This window comes from Leucoraja erinacea, chromosome 18, assembly GCF_028641065.1.
Source record: "Leucoraja erinacea ecotype New England chromosome 18, Leri_hhj_1, whole genome shotgun sequence".
In the NCBI taxonomy this organism is placed as follows: Eukaryota; Metazoa; Chordata; class Chondrichthyes; order Rajiformes; family Rajidae; genus Leucoraja; species Leucoraja erinaceus.
This window is the reverse complement of record NC_073394.1, coordinates 23,474,965-23,492,946: the sequence shown is the minus strand read 5'-3', so window position 1 is coordinate 23,492,946 and position 17,982 is coordinate 23,474,965. Positions and strand designations below refer to the sequence as shown.

Sequence of the window (17,982 nt, the reverse complement as noted above, 5' to 3'; positions counted from 1 at the left end):
TTAAAAAGTTCCCAACTGGTTGTGCCTGAACACAAAGTACTGGAGAAACTCAGCGGGTCAGGCAGCATCCGTGGAGGGAATGGACAGTCGATGTTTCAGGTGGGGGCCCTTCTTCGCCTGTACTTTGTTTCTCCAGTACTTTGTGTTTTGTTCAAGGTTCCAGCATCTGCTGTTCCTCATCTCTCCGTTTGGCTGCTACTAAAGTCTGATGTTGTGGTTTTCAATTGAACAGGAGAAGCAGAGCAGAGTTCAGGCCTTCAAAGGAGGTTAGGTGATGTTTATTTCAAACCAAACCAGCTTGTCACTCATTCACTGGGTAAACCATTAAGTGTCATTTTTGCTGTATAAGAATGCTTGCGCCTCAGATTTGTGATAGTACCCCTAATAACTCACTGGGTAAATACTCTATGGAATATGGTGCTAGAAGGGAAATGCGGAGTCCAGTTTTGATTTCCAATAGCATGTTTGACAACTTCAGCATATATTTTTGGAAAATGTACATTTAATTTGATGTCGCCCTGTATGAGAGATAATCAGTGTATCCGATGCCAGTAAGTGGTTTTGCATTGGGTGGTGGTTACAATTGGAGATTTATGTAATAGATTAGCAGAGAACATGGCCATCCAATTAATTTCATTGCCCCCATTATTTTCCCATGTCCTTGCGGTCTTCTCTTCTTCGGGCATTGATCCAGCTCCTTTTTGGGAGCTATTGACGAGTCTAAGCATCTAAAAGAAAAGGTTTGGTAAGAACAATAAAATCTCTTGTAATGTTTGTCTTTTCCATTGCCTTTACACTGCCACAGTTCTTGCTTTTTTTGGTTAAAAAAGTTCCCATCACCCATCTCCACATGATGAGGAAGTACCTTCCAAAGCTTAGTGTTCGTTGCACAATGATTTCATCATATTGACGATTTATTTGCTGTCACATTCAGTATGTGGCACCAGGACTGTGTCCATTCAGTCATTGTAAGCATTTCCTCTTTTTCCACTCTTGTCTTGAACCCTTCCTTATTTTAATGTTATTCTACAAATTTGTTCCCATTGCATTTTCTGCTCCGAGGGCAATAACCAAGTGTCTCCAGTAACTGCAATCTCTTATCCACGCACCCATTCTTCTCCAAATCCTTGTGTCCTTTGTAAAATGTGGTGCCCAGGAATTACTACATATATATTATCACTGTGTATTGGATTAGTGCAAGCTTGTGATCCTGGGTAGAGTCCAGATAGGCGAGGAAGCGTTTATTGAGGGTGTGGATGGCACAACACCCGATGTAATCCTCGGTAAAACTCTTCCAAAACCATGGCTCTCTTGGTAATTTTAAAATGTTACTTGAGCTGAGATTCAGGGAAAGATGGTGTTAAACAAAGGCAAATAAAGAAGGGGGGCAGGCTAGTCTCCCAAGAGGGTCAAACAAGATTACAGCATATTATACTTAATTTAATAATATGACAAAATATTGCACAGTTGCACTCACTAATTATCATGAAATATAATTCAAGCTAGTAAAGAAAAATACAGTAATCATGTGTTTTTACAGAGGTGCCGGCCCAGCACCAACTCGCCCCGACTCTCCCGCAGCTCTGGGCCTTCACACACTCGCATTCACACACACTCACTCACACACACACACACACACACACACACACACACACATTCACATTCACACACAAAATGCTGGAGTAACTCAGTGGGGTCAGGCAGCAACTCTGGACAACACGGATAGGTGACGTTTCAGGTTGGGAACCTTCAGACTGTGCCTGAGTGTCAGTGTGTAGTTGTCTGAGACGGGTTGTGATCGAGGATGCTCCAGTTGGTTTGGCTGAGCCGTTATTATGTATCATCCAGAGCAGGCAAAAGCACATCTTTTCCCTGATCTACTCTTGATAATGAATGATCGATATGACAGATCACTAAGATTTATACAAATGTTATTTAATTTTGTTAATCCGCAAGAATGAAAATGGAGTGAGCAGCACCAATCTACTCAGGACAATTTATAGGAAGCTCATGTGGTCACCAGGAGAAACTCTACACTGGCAGCAGTGAGGATCAGGATTGACCCTGGAATTGCAGAATCTATAAGACAGCAACTCTGTCATTGAGTAGAACACAGCATGCTGGAAATAACTCAACAAGTCAGGCAGCATCTGTGGAGGACATGAATAGGTGATATTTCAGGTTGGGACCCTTCTTCAGACCACCCATATTTGGACGACAAGCACCAACCTCTCACATTTACATTCTGCCTTATTGTAGTGTCATGTACTCCCTGATTATTGTACTGAAACTACTAGTTATGTCAGATACAGTTTAAGAATACTTTGCACCACGAAAATGCTGAGAAAGTACAGCACAGCATTTTCGTGGTGCAAAGTATTCTTAAACTGTATCTGACATAACTCCAGACAGCAACCTTACAGCGCCAAATATATGGGTTCGATCCTGACTACGGTTGCTGTCTGGAGTTTGTACATTTTCCCCGTGACAGGGTTGGTTTTCTCCGAGTTACCCGGTTTCTTGCCACACTACATAGATGTACAGGTTTGTAGATGAATTGGCATCGCTACATATTGAAAATTGGCCCTTGTGTGTAAGATGGTGCTAGTGTATGGGGTGATCACTGGTCGGCGCGGCTGAAGGGCCTGTTTCTGCTTTGTATCTAAAACACACTAAATGTAACTAGTGAAAGCTTATTAAGAAAGTTGATTTAAGAATGAGTGTCAGAATGTCAGTGACAGGAATCATTAGTTCCTTGCTGGGTGTTTTAGTCCAGCCAGACAGTCCAAGGTCATTTGGATAAGAATATTTGGCACAAGACAGTTAATTTGTTTAATGTCCTTGAAAACGAGGAGGGAGGGTAAGGAGACACTCGATGGATGGAAACAATGAGTCATGTGTGTCTCAAGGTTGAAATCTGGTTGGGAGAACAAGACATCCTGCCCTGATCTACATGGAGGGGATTGAGAACATCAAAAGACGCAAAGTGCTGGAGCAACTCAGCAGGTCAGGAACATCTCTGAAGAACGTGGATAGGTGAAGTTAAGGGTCGGGACCCTTCCTCAGTACAGAGATGTGTCCTTACTCGCTGAGTTACTCCAGCATTTTGTGTCTTTTTATTGGTAAAACAGCATCTGCAATTCCCTGTTTCCGTATGTTGAACATAATGCAGGCAGGTTACCCGCCTACTGGCAATATTTATATAAGCTTTCAATTACAGTTTTAGTTTAGTTTTCTTGTAGTTTAGTTAGAGATTCAGCATGGAAACAGGCCCTTCAACCCACTGAGTCCACACAAACCATCGATCACCCATTCAAACTAGTTCTATGTTATCCCACTTTCACGTCCACTCCCCAGACACAAGGGGTAATTTACATAGACCAATTAGCCTACAAATCTGCACGTCTTTGGCATGTGAGTGGAAACTGGAGCACCCGGAGATAACCCACACAGTCGCAGGGAGAGCGTGCAAACTCCACACAGACAGCACCGGAGGTCAGGTTTGAACGCAGGTCTCTGGCGCGGTGAGGGAGCGGCTCTACTAGTTGCGCCACTGTGCCACCCTTGAATTGGCTGCCAGGGAGGTGGTGGTAGCACTTGGGGTAGCAACATTTAAGAGCCATTTAGACAGGCATTGTCATTGTCTCTAAAATTCTGTATAAAAAGTAGTGCATGCTAACAACCAGTTGTGTTATCATACAGTGCCCTCCATAATGTTTGGGACAAAGACCCATCATCATTTATTTATTTGCCTCTGTACTCCACAATTTAAGATTTCTAATAGAATAAAATCTTTAACCACGTGTGATTTTTTCTATTACAAATCTCAAATTATGGAGTACAAAGGAAAATAAATAAATAATGGGTCTTTGTCCCAACCATTATAGAGGGCACTGTACATAGGAAGGTGCAATAACATAATACGGCCCAGTTTGTGCCAACCATGATGCCAACGTAAACTAATAATGTTGATAAATGTGAGGCTATCCACTTTGGTAGCAAAAACAGAAAGGCAGATTATTATCTAAATGGTGTCAAGTTGGGAAAAGGGCAAGTACAACCGGATCTGGGGGTCCTTGTTCATGAGTCAATGAAAGTGAGCATGCAGGTGCAGCAGGCAGTGAAGAAAGCGAATGGCATGTTGGCCTTCATAACAAGAGGAGTATAGGAGCAAAGACATCCTTCTGCAGTTGTACATGGCCCTAGTGAGACCACACCCAGAGTATTGTGTTCAGTTTTGGTCTCCAAATTTGAGGAAGGACATTCTTGCTATGAAGGGAGTGCAGCGTAGGTTCACACGGTTAATTCCCGGGATGGCGGGACTATCATATGCTGAGAGTAGGTATGTTGCAAAACCTACCTTCAGTGTCGCTGCAGATCTGTCGCTGCCCGTGTGCGCGATTTTGGCGCCTTTGAGAGGGGGGCGGGTTTAAAACGTGGTTTTCTCTCGACTATTCAAATCGAGGTTGTTCAGCCTACTTAGTTGCTGACGAAAAATCACTGTCAGGTTCGTTCACTGCAGGTATTTTTAAACTTAATTGGTTAATTTAATTGTTATAGTAAGTTAAAAATCCGTCCCGCCGACAACGGGACAGATCTCATGCAGAGGACAACGGAAGGTAGGTTGTTTATTTTTACATTAAAAAGGGCTTCTTAAGATCCCTTTATACAAAGTTTTATGTTGCGAGTAGCTAATTTGGGGCCCCATTAAATCCCGCAGTATTTTTCTGGGCATATGGGGTACAAATCTACCGCAATGGGAACGTTCCAAGCCAGCTGATTTACAGCAATCGAACACTAAATTCCTTCCATTTGGCCTATAAATTAATGTAAATGAGATTTAAAAATCATGCTTTATTGTGAATTTTTTGTGAATGTTATTTGGACACTTAGGCTATTTAAAAATGTTAATCTTTTCTTAAGAAATGGATAGATGTTTAGATCTAGTAATTGAAGTTTGGAATTAGCTAAAAATTGGGTAACTAACTAATTATATGCTTTAATTTCAGGTCATCCAAGTAAGATTGTTTCATATTTGTTTCAGAATGCTTCAATCTATAATAACTGAAATTTTCTTTCAGTTCTCTTAATTTTTAATAAAGTTATGGCCATTTCACTGTCCTCGATCACAGCTTTTGTGTTAAGTCAATGGAAAATCAATGGGGAACAAGATGCTAATTTCCGAGTATGAAAATGGCCATAGCTTTTTTAGTACTGAAGATATGAAAGTGAATTAGGTGTCAAATTAAACTTATTTTTGTGCTTTAACTGATGGGATAAATTGCAGGCTTGATTTTTAAAATCTCAAAATTTTGTAACATTGCTACTGAGAGAATGGCTTGTATACTCTGGAATTTAGAAGGATAAGAGGGGATCTTATTGAAACATATAAGATTATTAAGGGTTTGGACACGCTAGACGCAGGAAACATGTTACCGATGTTGGGGGAGTCCAGAACCAGGGGCCATAGTTTAAGAATAAGTGCTATGCCATTTAAAACGTAGATGAGGAAACACTTTTTCACAGAGCGTTGTGAGTTTGTGGAATTCTCTGCCTCAGATGGCAGTGGAGGCCAGTTCTCTGGATACTTTCAAGAGAGAGCTAGCTAGATAGGGCGCTTAAAGATAGTGGAGTCAGGGGATATGGGCAGGAACGGGGTACTGATTGTGAATGATCAGCCATGATCACTTTAAATGGCAGTGCTGGCTCGAAGGGCCGAACGGCCCACTCCTGCACCCATTGTCTATTGATCCCATCCGCTTCCACATGGTCTATATTCCTCTATTTACCGTCAGTTCCTGTGCCTGTCTAAACACATGTTCACTGTTGTTTTCATGCCTGTTACTATCGCATCGCCTGCTAGCCTATCCCACGTACCTTGCAACCTCCGTCTTAAAACAAAATTGCCTTGTCGGATTGTAACTTGATGGGCATGGGTGAGAAGGGCCGATGTGCCTGTTTTAGTGCAGTTTGGTTATGTGGCTTCTCCCTCCCCATACACCCCTTCCCCATGTAATGTACCCCCTCCCGTCCCCATACACCCCCTCCTCTCCCCATTCACCAGCTCCCCTTCCCATTCACTCCCTCCCTTCCTCCTCCTCCTCCCCCCCTCCCCTCCCCTCCCAGACAGCCCCTCTCCAGCCCCCCCTCCCCTCCCCAGCCAGCCCCCAGCCATACACCCTTCTTCCCTCATCATACATCCGTCTCCGCCCCCGGGTGAACTGCTTCTCCGAGTTGGGCGCCGACCGCAGACCCACCTCAGAGACCGGGGATCCGACCCGAAGCACAGTCGAGGCGTTTGCGAGGTGGAAGCCGGACTTTCCCGCTTGCTGAGAAGAGAGGAAGGGAGTTACAGATCAGGTTTCTCTCACCCAACTTTAAGCGAGGCCGCCCGGCGCTGCCACCGCTCTTGTCTGCGTCTCTCTCGGGCAAGCTCCGGATCTGGGCCGGTCATTCCTCCCCCCTCCCCGGCCACTGTGCCGAGGCCCAAATGGGCAATCAAACTTCCCCGTCCCTCCAGTAACTCGGAGCGGACCAGCTCCTCTCCCAAAACTGGATTTATCACTCTCAGTGACACTTGTTTTGTGAGAATCTCCAACACAGGGTTGTTGTGATGGGAGTGCGGGAGTGATACAGTGTGGAACCAGGACCTTCAGCCCAACTCGCCCACACCCCCACCAATGTCCCAGTTACATTCGTCCCACTTGCCTGCGCTTGGTCCATATCCCTACAAACCTGTCCTATCCTGGTACCTGCCTAACTATTTCTTGAACGAGGGGATAATCCCAGCCCCAACTACCTCCTCTGGCAACTTGTTCCATACACCCACCACCCTTTGTGTGAAAAAGTTACCCTTCGGATTCCTATTAAATCTTTTCCCCTTCACCTTGAACCTATATCCTTCGGTCCTCGATCACCCTACTCTGGGCAAAAGACTCCGAGCAGGGCTTTATAAACAGTAGGAGCAAGTTAATCTGAGATTGATGATGAGATAGAAGTGAGCAGGAATTTTACTTTTACAAATTGTTTTTGTTTTTGATTGAAAAACACAGCTTGGAAGCAGACCCTTCGGCCCATCGATTCCACGCCGACATGCATCGCCCCTTCACTACTGTAATGCTATCCCACTTTTGCACCCACTCTTCTTAATGCCAATGGCAATTTTACAAACAATTAACCTACAAACCCGCATGTTTTGTGGATGTGAGAGGAAACCAGAGTTAGGAGGAAACCACGTAGTCAGAGGGAGAGCGTGCGGATTCCACACAGACAGCACCCAAGGTCAGGATCGAACCCGGGTCTCTGGCGCTGTGAGGCAGTAGCGATACCAGTTACATCGCCGTACATTCTCTCCTGTAGAGCTGTACCTGCTGGGATCACTGCAGGTATTAAGGAGGAGGTAGGTGCATTTTGAAAGCGACAAGACACTGCAGATGCTGGAATTTTGAGTAAAACACAAAGCGCTGGAGGAACTCAGTGGGTCAGGCAGCAACTTTGAAGGGAATGGATAGATTATATTTTTGGTTGGGTCAGCAAGTTAAATCATTTTAACAAACAGGCTGAATGTATTTGGTATGCTGCCTTCAGCTAGACAAATAGCAAAGGGAATTGTGCATTATGATCTTGCCGATCATTTATGGGTCCAATATAGCCTCTCACACATTGATTTTGTACACTGCACAACTGTGAAAGACTTCTTTTGATTTTGAGTATTCTAATTTGCGCATCCTTCACGGTACATCTTGGAATGTTTGTTTTCCAACTGCACTTATCTTATTAAGATGTAGATTGTAAACTTATATTAGATAAAATTTAAACTGATATATAAACTGATATATCCCGAGTTTCTGATAATTAGACACCCAGCCAAATGCACCCCACAACCGCGCGTTGAGGGGATGGGACCCATTGGGCCCACTTGGTCTAGTATTAAATAAAATTTAAACTAATATATATTGCAGCCAATTGTCCCGGGTTTCTGATAATTACACACAGACAAATGTGGTCATTATTATTATTGAATTGACATTAATGTTGACTTTTAGAAAACAGGTTTGCAGTTAATAATTTGTCACTCATTTTAGTGTTCCTTTATTTGAAGATTACATAAACACAAATAATTGTAACATTGTTACTCAGTGATGCAAGGCGCTAATGTTTTTGAAACAGTAACAGTAAACTGGTATGCATCTCATATCTGTGCCTCACTCTGTGTGTTAGGATCATAAGGAGTGAAAGATGTAACCCACTATAGGTTCACCACCAATTTTCTGGCACCACTAGTTCTGGAGCCTTTCTGGATTATCCGTTTTGCCAAACCAACAGAGCCACGGCCTCTGGGCGGGGTCCAATGGTACCAGAACTATTTGCCAGGGGCCGAGATGCCAGCCTGCAAAATTGATCTTAATTCATTCAATATTACAATGAAGCTGTCTTTTAACTATATAACATCTGCAAAACTGAACACTACAATGGGGTAATAGAATTTTGTCAGAATACTCTTGATTGTAAAGGTTAATAATTAGCTATTAAGTAGTTTACACTGTGGCACAGTGGTGCAGCAGGTAGAGCTGCTTCCTCACAGCGCCAGAGACCTGGGTTTGATTATGACCACAGGTGCTGTCTGTTTGTGGAGTTTGCACGTTCTCCCTGTGACCGCATGTGTTTCCTCTGGTTTCCCCCCACATGCAGGTTTGTATGTAAGTGTAGGTATGTTACAAAACCTACCTGAATCGTCATTGGGAATCTGCCCTCAGCCAGGTCCGCGATTTTGGCGCTGTTTGGAGGGGGCGGGTTTAAAACGCGATTTTTACTAGGCTGTACTAATCGCACATGTTCAGCCTAGTAAATCATTAACGAAAAATCGCTGCAAGACCCGGTCGCAAAAGGTATTATTAGTTTTATAGGCCTCGATAATATAGTTCTAATAATTTTAAAATTACTGTTTCATTCCGCAACCTCTCGCAGCCCCAGGGTTTTATAAAGCAAACAATTAAAGGTATGTACCTTATTTTTACATTAAATGGGGCATATATATAACCCTATATATCAAGTTATCTATAACGAATAGTTCATTTTGGGCTTTTTATATCCCGCAGTATTTTTCTCGGCATTTGAGGGCACTAATCCAGCGCTATGTCAACGTTCTAAACCAGCGCGTTCCACATGAACCCACTAGAAAGCTGATTTAAATGGGCATTTATTTACAGCAATTGAACACTAAATTCCTTCCATTTGGCCTATAAATTAATGTAAATTAGATATAAAAATCATGTTATATTGTGAATTATTTGTGAATAATCTTTGGACACTTAGGCTATTTAAAAATGTTAATCTTTCGTTAAGAAATGGGCTTTTGATTATCCAAGATCACAGCTTTTTTGTAATGTCCATTGAAAATCAATAGGGAACAAGATGCTAATTTCCGAGTATGAAAATGGTCATAACTTTTTTAATACTTGAGATATGAAAGTGAATTTGGCGTCAAATTAAACTTATTGTTATGCTTTATCTGATGGGATAAATTGCAGACTTGATTTTTTAAATCTCAAAATTTTGTAACATTGCTAGTAAGTGGCCTCTGTAAATTGCCCCTAGTGTGTGTAGGGATTGGATGAGAAAGTGGGATAATATAGAACTGGTGCGAATGGGTGATCGATGGTCGGCGTGGACTCAGTGATTCAATTATTCTTTATTATCACATGTACCTAGGTACAATGAAATACTTTGTTTTGCAAACAGCCTGATAAAATCAAAGTCAGAAATAGTTAATCGAACGTCATTGACTCAGTGAGCTAATGAAACTGTTTCAATGCTGTATCTCTAAACTAAAATAACAAACTGTAAAACATTAAATCTTGAATTACTTATGTTTAAGAAGGAACTGCAGATGCTGGAAAATCGAAGGTAGACAAAAATGCTGGAGAAACTCAGTGGGTGAGGCAGCATCTGTGGAGCGAAGGAAATAGGTGACGTTTCAGGTCAAGACCCTTCTTCAGACTGATGTGGGTGGGGGGTGGGGGGAAGAGGTGGAGACAGTGTTCTCCCTGTGAATTACCATCATTTTAATAATTTTTTTTCTTTCATTGATAAAGGACACAAACAACATGTCTGAATGTGAAAATGACCCGGCAGTGTTTTCGAGTGACACCTTGCCCACTGACCTTCGTTTCATGGCAACACTGGCCAATGGATACCTTGGCACTAGAATATATAGTGACGTAATACACATGAATGGGGTATATAATGGCGAAGGGGGTAATTGCTGTCGGGCGGATATACCCTCTACTGTTAATGTCAGGCTGACTGTACCTGATGAAAGCACTGCAAAGAAAACGTACACCTTGAACACCAGGACCGGTAAAACATTTTTTATTTAGATTTACTAAACTTTGCATAATATTTCCAGCTTTTTGTTCAAAATCATGCATTTTAATTTCACACATTAGAATGATGTAATTTGGTTTGGCTGCATTTGGAGTATTGCGTACAGTTCTGGTTGCCCAATTCAGGAAGGATGTCCACTTTGGAAAAAAATGCAGAAGAGATTTATCAGCATGCTGACTGGTTGCTGATAAATCTAATACTAATCACATGTGAATTCATCCGTGGGCTGGGATAGAAGAAACATGCAGTATATAGACCGTAAGAGAATAAGACATTGGAGCAGAATTAGGCCATTTGGCCCATTGAGTCTGCTCTAGCAATCGATCATAGCTAATCTATTTTCCCCTCTCAACCCCATTAGGCAATAGGTGCAGGAGTAGGCCATTAGGCCCTTTGAGCCAGCACCACCATTTACTGTGATCTTGGCTGATCATCCACAATCAGTACCCCGTCCCTGCCTTTTCCCTATATTCCTTGACTCCCCTATCTTTAAGAGCTCTATCTAACTCTCTCTTGAAAGCATCCAGAGAATTGGCTTCCACTGCCCTCCGAGGCAGAGAATTCCACAGATTCACAACTCTCTGGGTGAAAAAGCTTTTCCTTTTCTGCGTTCTAAATGGCCTATCCCTTATTCTTAAACTGAGGCCCCTGGTTCTAGACTCCCCCAACATCGGGAGCATGTTTCCTGCCTCTGTCGTGTCCAATCCCTTAACAATCTTATATATATTTGAATAAGATTCCCTCTCATCCTTCTAAATTCCAGTGTACACAACCCCAGTCACTCCATTCTTTCAACATATGACATCCTGCCATCCTGGGAATTAACCTTGTGAACCCTCAAAAGCGAGAATGACCTTCCTAAAATTTGGAGACCAAAACAGCACACAAAACTCCAGGTGTGGTCTCACTAGGGCCCTGTACAACTGTAGAAGGAGCTCTTTGCTCCTATACTCAACTCCTCTTGTTATGAAGGCCAACATGCCATTAGCTTTCTTCACTGCCTGCTGTACCTGCATGGTTACCTTCAGTGACTGATGCACAAGGACACCCAGATCACGTTGTGCTTCCCCTTTTACCAACATGACACTATTCAGATAATAATCTGCCTTCCGGTTTTTGCCATCAAAGTGGATAACCTCACATTTATCCACATTAAACTGTATCTGCCATGCATCTGCCCACAAACCCAACCTGACCAAGTCACACTGCATCCTCATAGCATCCTGCTCACAGTTCACACTGCCATCCAGCTTTGTGTAATCTGCAAATTTGCTGATGTTACTCTTAATCCCTTCATCCAAATCATTGATATACACTAGTACTAGTACCATTCTTCCGCCTTCTCCCCATAACCTTTAACGCCCTTCATAATCAAGAACATGTCAATCTTTGCTTTAAAAATACCCAATACCTTCACAGCCATCTGTGGCAATGAATTCCACAGATTCACCATCCTCTGGCTAAAGAAATTCCTCCTCATCTCCATTCTAAATGTACCTCCTTTTATTCTGATGTTGTGCCCTCTGGTCCTATACTCTCCCGTTACTGGAAATATCCTCTCCATCTATCAATCCATCTATCTTGCCCAACTATAGCATTCCAGTAGAAAAAAACAAATATACCCGAGATTATTTTACTCAACATGTGCAGTGTTTAAAAAATATTAATTGTTCTTCTGCCATAGCTGCATTAAAGGAGAACTTTAACAATGGCGATCCCTTTCTCAATATAACCTTGTAAAGCATTCTCCAACTTACGTAAGTGTCACGTTCTGTGAACCCTCACGTAAGACAGATTTTATGTAAGTTGGAATGACGTTCCCCATCCCCTGACCGCCACCATTGCTGGCTTGTTTCCAATGTAAACTTGTACAGTGTTGTGATAATTGCAAACTGCCTTGATTGCATTAGGTGACAGGGTACAGAATTGTTTACATAAGTGCGAGTTTACATAAGTTGCGTGTTGCATAAGTCATGGTGTGTCTGTATAATTGCTTCTGCCTTAATTTTGCTAGGCACATTTTATACTACAAAGGAGACAAAGGATTTCCTGGTGACCCAGCAGATATTTGCCCATCGTAGTCACGTTCATCTCATGGTGCTCACCATCTATGTGGAACGGATGGCCATTTCCAAGAAGCCGTTCACAGTCGAGATAAAATCATTGTTTGATCCCCACAGCCAGAATATTGACTTTATGAGAGGACAAGACTTCATGGAAGCAATGTAAGTGTCAGAGAATAATTCTTACTTGAACATGTTGAGTTTAGGGACAATTGCACAAACAGTAAAAGTTATCCAGCTCTTGCCTGACCTAACCCGTTCTGGTTAATCAAATGTATAATGCAGAGCGAGTCATGGAGTCCTTCAGCTTGGAAACAGGCCCTTCGGCCCTACTTGCCTATGCCAACCAAGATGCCCCAGATACATCAGCCTTACTTGCCTGGGTTTGGCCCATTTATATAACTAATAGTCTCATCTTGGCCACTTCCTGTCTGCGCTATATATTGATTTTAGAAAAAACGCTACCATATATTGCTATGATTTTTGGCCATATTACTCACATTGAGGCAGCCCCGGGGATTATTCCGATCGATAAAAAAGTTGGCCTGGTTAACAACATCCTTCCTACAGCAGGGTGACTAAAACTGAACACAATACTCCAAATGTGGCCTATGTCGTGTACAACTGTAACATAAATGATAACATAGATAATGACTCTTGTTGGGCTTCCTCCAGGTCATGCTCCTTGAAGTCATGATCTTGAGCCAAATGGCAAACTCGAGAAGTTCCTTTAAATAAATCATGGATTTGTTTACTATTAGTATTGTCATGTGTACCGAGACAGTGAAATCCTTGTTAGTGCGCTATCCAATTAAATCAGATAATACTGTCCATGGGTACAGTCAAGCCATACTCAGGTGCAACAGGATATCAGCCTGCATGGTCGACTTACCTTTTTTGCATAAAAATAGAATGCATAATGTACAGACATAAAAGACCACAGATGCTGGAATCTTAAGTAAAAAACAATGCTAGAGGAAATCTAAGGGGTTCCAACATGAAACATATTATCTCCAGTTCCACAGATGCTGCCTGACGCACTTAGTTCCTCCAGCACTGTATTGCTGCGTGACTTCCTTTTGAATAGCAGCACGTAATTCTGTAAATTTGAGGATGTACTGAATGCTGATGTCGCAAAAGTCCAAGATCTTTTATCTTTTAAGATATTAAAAGAATTTCCCAATTCCTTTGAATTTCCCAGGATTTATTACTGTGTTTATAATTTCTATTTAAAATATGTGCAACCTCAAATTCTTTATCCAATTCAACCTGTGTTTTAATATAACATATAACAGCGTAAGAAAATACGCTAAGGCCCACAATGTCTGTGCTGCACATGATGACAAGACCGTAGTTTGTCTGTTTGCACATAACCCATATCCCTCCATTCCCTGCAAATCCATGTACACATCCAAAGGTTTATTAAATGCCACGATCATATCAGTTTCACCGCCACCCCCAAAATTGCATTGTTAATGTAAGATTATTGCATTGGCTTTGTTGGGGCACATTTCCATGTTATCTATTTTTGGATTTGTTGATTTCTGGTGATGAGCATTAAAGTTTTTCTTCATCATAAGATCCTTCAGCAAAGACCGTATCGGGCAACCATTTTCTTCAGCCAGAAAATTGCAATGGAACTATAATGAAGATTTATTTGACCATCCCACAGTGGTGCAGCTGTAGAGTTGTTGCTTTACAATGTCAGAGACTTGGGTTCGATCCCGATTATGGATTCTCTCTGTGGGTATGGAGGTTGTATGTTTTTCCCATGACCTGCTTTGGTTTTCTCTGGTGCTCCGGTTTCCTCCCACACTCCAAAGACGTACAGGTTTGTAGGATAATTGGCTTTGGTTAAAATTGTAAATTGTCCCTAGTGTGTAGGATCGTGCTGGTGTCCAGGGTGATCTCTGGTTGCTGTGGACTCAGTGGGCCGAAGGGCCTGTTTCTGCGGTGGATCTCTAAACTAAATTAAATTAAAACCCTGCACTGCTTTGCATTCTATGTTATTTCCTTTATCCTGTATCTCCTGTGGATGGCTTGATTGTAATCGTGTACAGTCTTTCCACTGACTGCATAGCAGGCAACAAAAAGCTTTCACTGTGCCTCGGTACATGTAACAATAAACAAACTAACTAAACTAACTTTATTATCACGGGCAAATGTTTCCAAACAAAGACTGGATATCCTTACTTATCTCACCTCACTGGGGCCAAACTATTAGAAAGTGCACAGGCTAATTACTGAATTTCCTTTTCCTAATTACCTAATGTATTTGTGTACACCAACAGACCTTTCAATCAGCCAGACTGCTGCTTTTAAAATGTACTGCATGTACTTCTCCGTAACCTTGGAAGAAACTTACCGCCAGATTGTAAAATTGTATTTTAATGCCCATGTACGAAATGAAGAAGATACCTCACCTTAATCAACAGAAACAAGCAACTACAGATGCCGGTTTACAAAAAAGAGCACAAAATGCTGTAGTAACTCATTGGGTCAGGCACTATCTGTGGAGAGCTTAATCAGGTTTGAATACTTGCACCCTGTTTTACTCAGCTTTTGTGTAGTTGCTTACTTTGAGCATTTTATGTTCCCAAAGCCTGCTGAAGTATCAGATTCACGGTTACTTTGCCTTTAAACCCATCCAGGTCACTTGCAGGCACTCGAGACTACAGATGCTGGAATCTGGAGCAAAAATAGCTTCAAACCGCTGGAGTAACTCTACGGGTCAGGCAGCATCTGTAGTAAATGGGTGGGGAGGGAGGGATTCGTCAACGTTGTAAGATCTCGACCCAAAACCTCAACAATTCCCTTCCATCCCCATCGGTTGATAAATCCAGAACTGAATTACATCACCAGTTTAGTTTTTGCAGACTTGTTACTTTAAGTGTAGCTCAACGTTCTAGACAACTTTATCAAATTTCTTTCTAATTTAGGTATATCCACGGTGAAACACTTACCCCAGAAGTCAAAGGTGCGGCCAGGCAAAGTGTCCACATGATCTCGATGCCACTTCCAGAGTCCTTGACCTTGTTGCCTAACGAGCAGAGTGGGTCTTGGCAATTCCTGACTGCAGTTGCTGACACAGAGGAGCAAGTTAAGGAGTGCTTTGTAGAAGGACAGATCTTGGTCCAGTCAGACCAACTGTACTCATCTCATGTATCGGCATGGGCTTCATTGTGGAGTGAGAGCTGCATCAGCCTGAGAGGCTGCAGCAAGCTTAACCAAGCCCTGCGGGGGTGTCTGTATTACCTGTTCAGTGCCCTCCCACCAGACAAGTCTACAGACTTTCAGTACATTGGACTAAGTCCGGGGGGGCTCTCCAATGGGGGCAATGGAGAAGATTACTTTGGTCACATCTTCTGGGATCAGGTAGGATATTTTGGTCAAGAAGGGCCAGTTTATATATATCTATATTTTGGAAAATATATGAGATTTTTGTGGGCAAGAGCTGCTGGTATAGTAGCTGACTCATGGCGCAAGAGACCCGGGTTTGATCCTGACCTCGGGTGCTGCCTGTGTGGAGTTTTCATGTTTTGCCAGTGACCATGTGGGTTTCTTCCAGTTTCCTCCCACATACCAAAGTCATGCAGATTTGTAGCTTAATTTGCCTAACCAAAGTCCTAAAAAACTGCATCGTGACTTCCTGACTCTCATGAACAGAATGTGACATTGGAGTCTTGTAAAGTTGAGATTATAAGGAATCAGAGTGTAAACTGCATTTGGATGAAGTCACGTCTGGAAAAAGGAATTGGGATCATCTCAGCGGCGTGACATTGCTCCAGGAGTTTCCAGCTGATGTCCGATACCCAACCATCTTCAACTATTTCATTCATAACTTCCTGTCTCTACATCAGAAGAGAGTATGTCCTCTGATGAATGATAGTAGCCAAGATGCTGGAATAACTCAGTAGGTCAGGCAGCATCTCTGGAGGAAAAGAATAGATGACGTTTCCGGTTGGGACTCTTCTTCAATTTGATAATTGCAGCGTTTGGTTTTCTTAAACTGAACGTCACCAATTGTGATCGATGTTACTACTTTTATTTAATTAATTTAATGATCTGATGCCAAATATAAAACATTTGACGTTGCTTGTTTTAGGAGATATGGTTGTACCCTGTTGTGCTCGCATTTTATCCACGGCTAGCTTCTATCCTGCTGAAGAACCGAATTCGAACACTACCTGCGGCCAAGTCTATTGCAGCCCAACAAGGATACCTGGTAAGGGAATGTTGTCAATTCAGACCAATAGCTCTGGGCATTCAGAACTTGCTACCTCCTACCTACATTTATTTGTAACCAGATTTCCTTTCTTACTCTTCTGTCCTGAATATACATGCAGCACATTTCTTTCTAAGCCAGTGGAGCTACAGCCCTTACCTATCGCATTCAATAGATAAGATTTACCTGGTGTGTTCCTTCCATTGTTTTGAGCAGTATAGAAGTAAATTGGTATTTTAACAAGCAGATTTTATGATCAACCTAATTATATTTTGTACCCAAGTGATTTAGTGCATCTGAGCACAGACCCGGAGATATCTCCCTGATAATATACTGTATTGCCCAAACAACAGCTTTTGGTTTTGAAGTATTTCAGATGTTTTCCCCGGACATAGTTCCTCACAGTAATGTTTAATTAAATGACGATATGCAGGGAATGGAGGGATATGCATTATGCTCTTATGGCAGACAACTGTTGTCCGTTGCATGATATTTGGCACAGACATTGTGGCCTGTTCTTGTGCTATAATGTTTAAGATAAGAGGGCTGTTAGACTAGAAAGGTAGAGGCAGCATGACCTTCACATGCACCTTCTAACAGAATATTGTCCCTTCTACATTCTCTCCGAAAAATACATCCCAATTAATACTTATTTTGTCACATTGATAGGAGCAGAATTAGGCCATTTGGCCCTTTGAGCCTGCTCCACCATTCAATCATAGCTGATCTATCTTCCTCTCTCAACCCCATTGTCCTGCATTCTCCCATAACCTTTGACGCCAACACTAATCAATAAAATCAAATAAAGTTGGTTGTTGGACAAATGTGTCACTCACTTAGAGAGCAGAGCACACCATGTATTGAACAGGCTTCCATCTTATTCAAATAATGTGAAATGGATGGAGCTAAAACAAATTAAATGAACTGAAAGGAAAATGTAGATAGACACAAAATGCTGGAGTAACTCACGGGGACTGGCAACATCTCTGAAGAGAAGGAGTGACATTTCGGGTCAAGACCCTTCTTCAGACCACAATACGTGGTATGGACATAGTGGCTCCAGGGCTCCAAGACATTCGTATAGCCCACTGGCACTGCATTCTGATCATTTCAGTGGCAGGAATGATTGAGAGTGTTACAGTACATAAACAGGCCCTTCGGCCCAATGTCCATGCTGAACAGGATGCCCCATCTGCAGTAATCTGACTTGCCTGCTTTTGACCCATTAAACCGTTCCTATCTATGTGACTGTCGTCAAGAGTGTTTTATTGTCATATGTCCCAGATAAAACAATGACATTCTTACTTG

General features: G+C 42.2%; 1 protein-coding gene across 2 annotated transcripts in view; it reads left to right on the top strand.

Moving 5' to 3' along the window:
- Positions 1 to 6,184: 6,184 nt before the first annotated feature.
- Positions 6,185 to 17,982, top strand: part of pgghg (protein-glucosylgalactosylhydroxylysine glucosidase) — a 30,308-nt gene continuing 18,510 nt past the window's right edge. Inside the window, exons 1-5 of one of the 2 annotated variants that reach the window (XM_055649585.1) lie at positions 6,185 to 6,360; positions 10,095 to 10,359; positions 12,401 to 12,611; positions 15,389 to 15,824; positions 16,555 to 16,674. In XM_055649585.1, the coding sequence (XP_055505560.1) occupies positions 10,107 to 10,359; positions 12,401 to 12,611; positions 15,389 to 15,824; positions 16,555 to 16,674 (1,020 nt within the window). In that variant the 5' untranslated portion in view covers positions 6,185 to 6,360; positions 10,095 to 10,106. Of the gene's footprint in view, positions 6,361 to 7,218; positions 7,400 to 10,094; positions 10,360 to 12,400; positions 12,612 to 15,388; positions 15,825 to 16,554; positions 16,675 to 17,982 lie in introns of those variants that run through there. The other variant, XM_055649586.1, reaches the window with a different exon arrangement.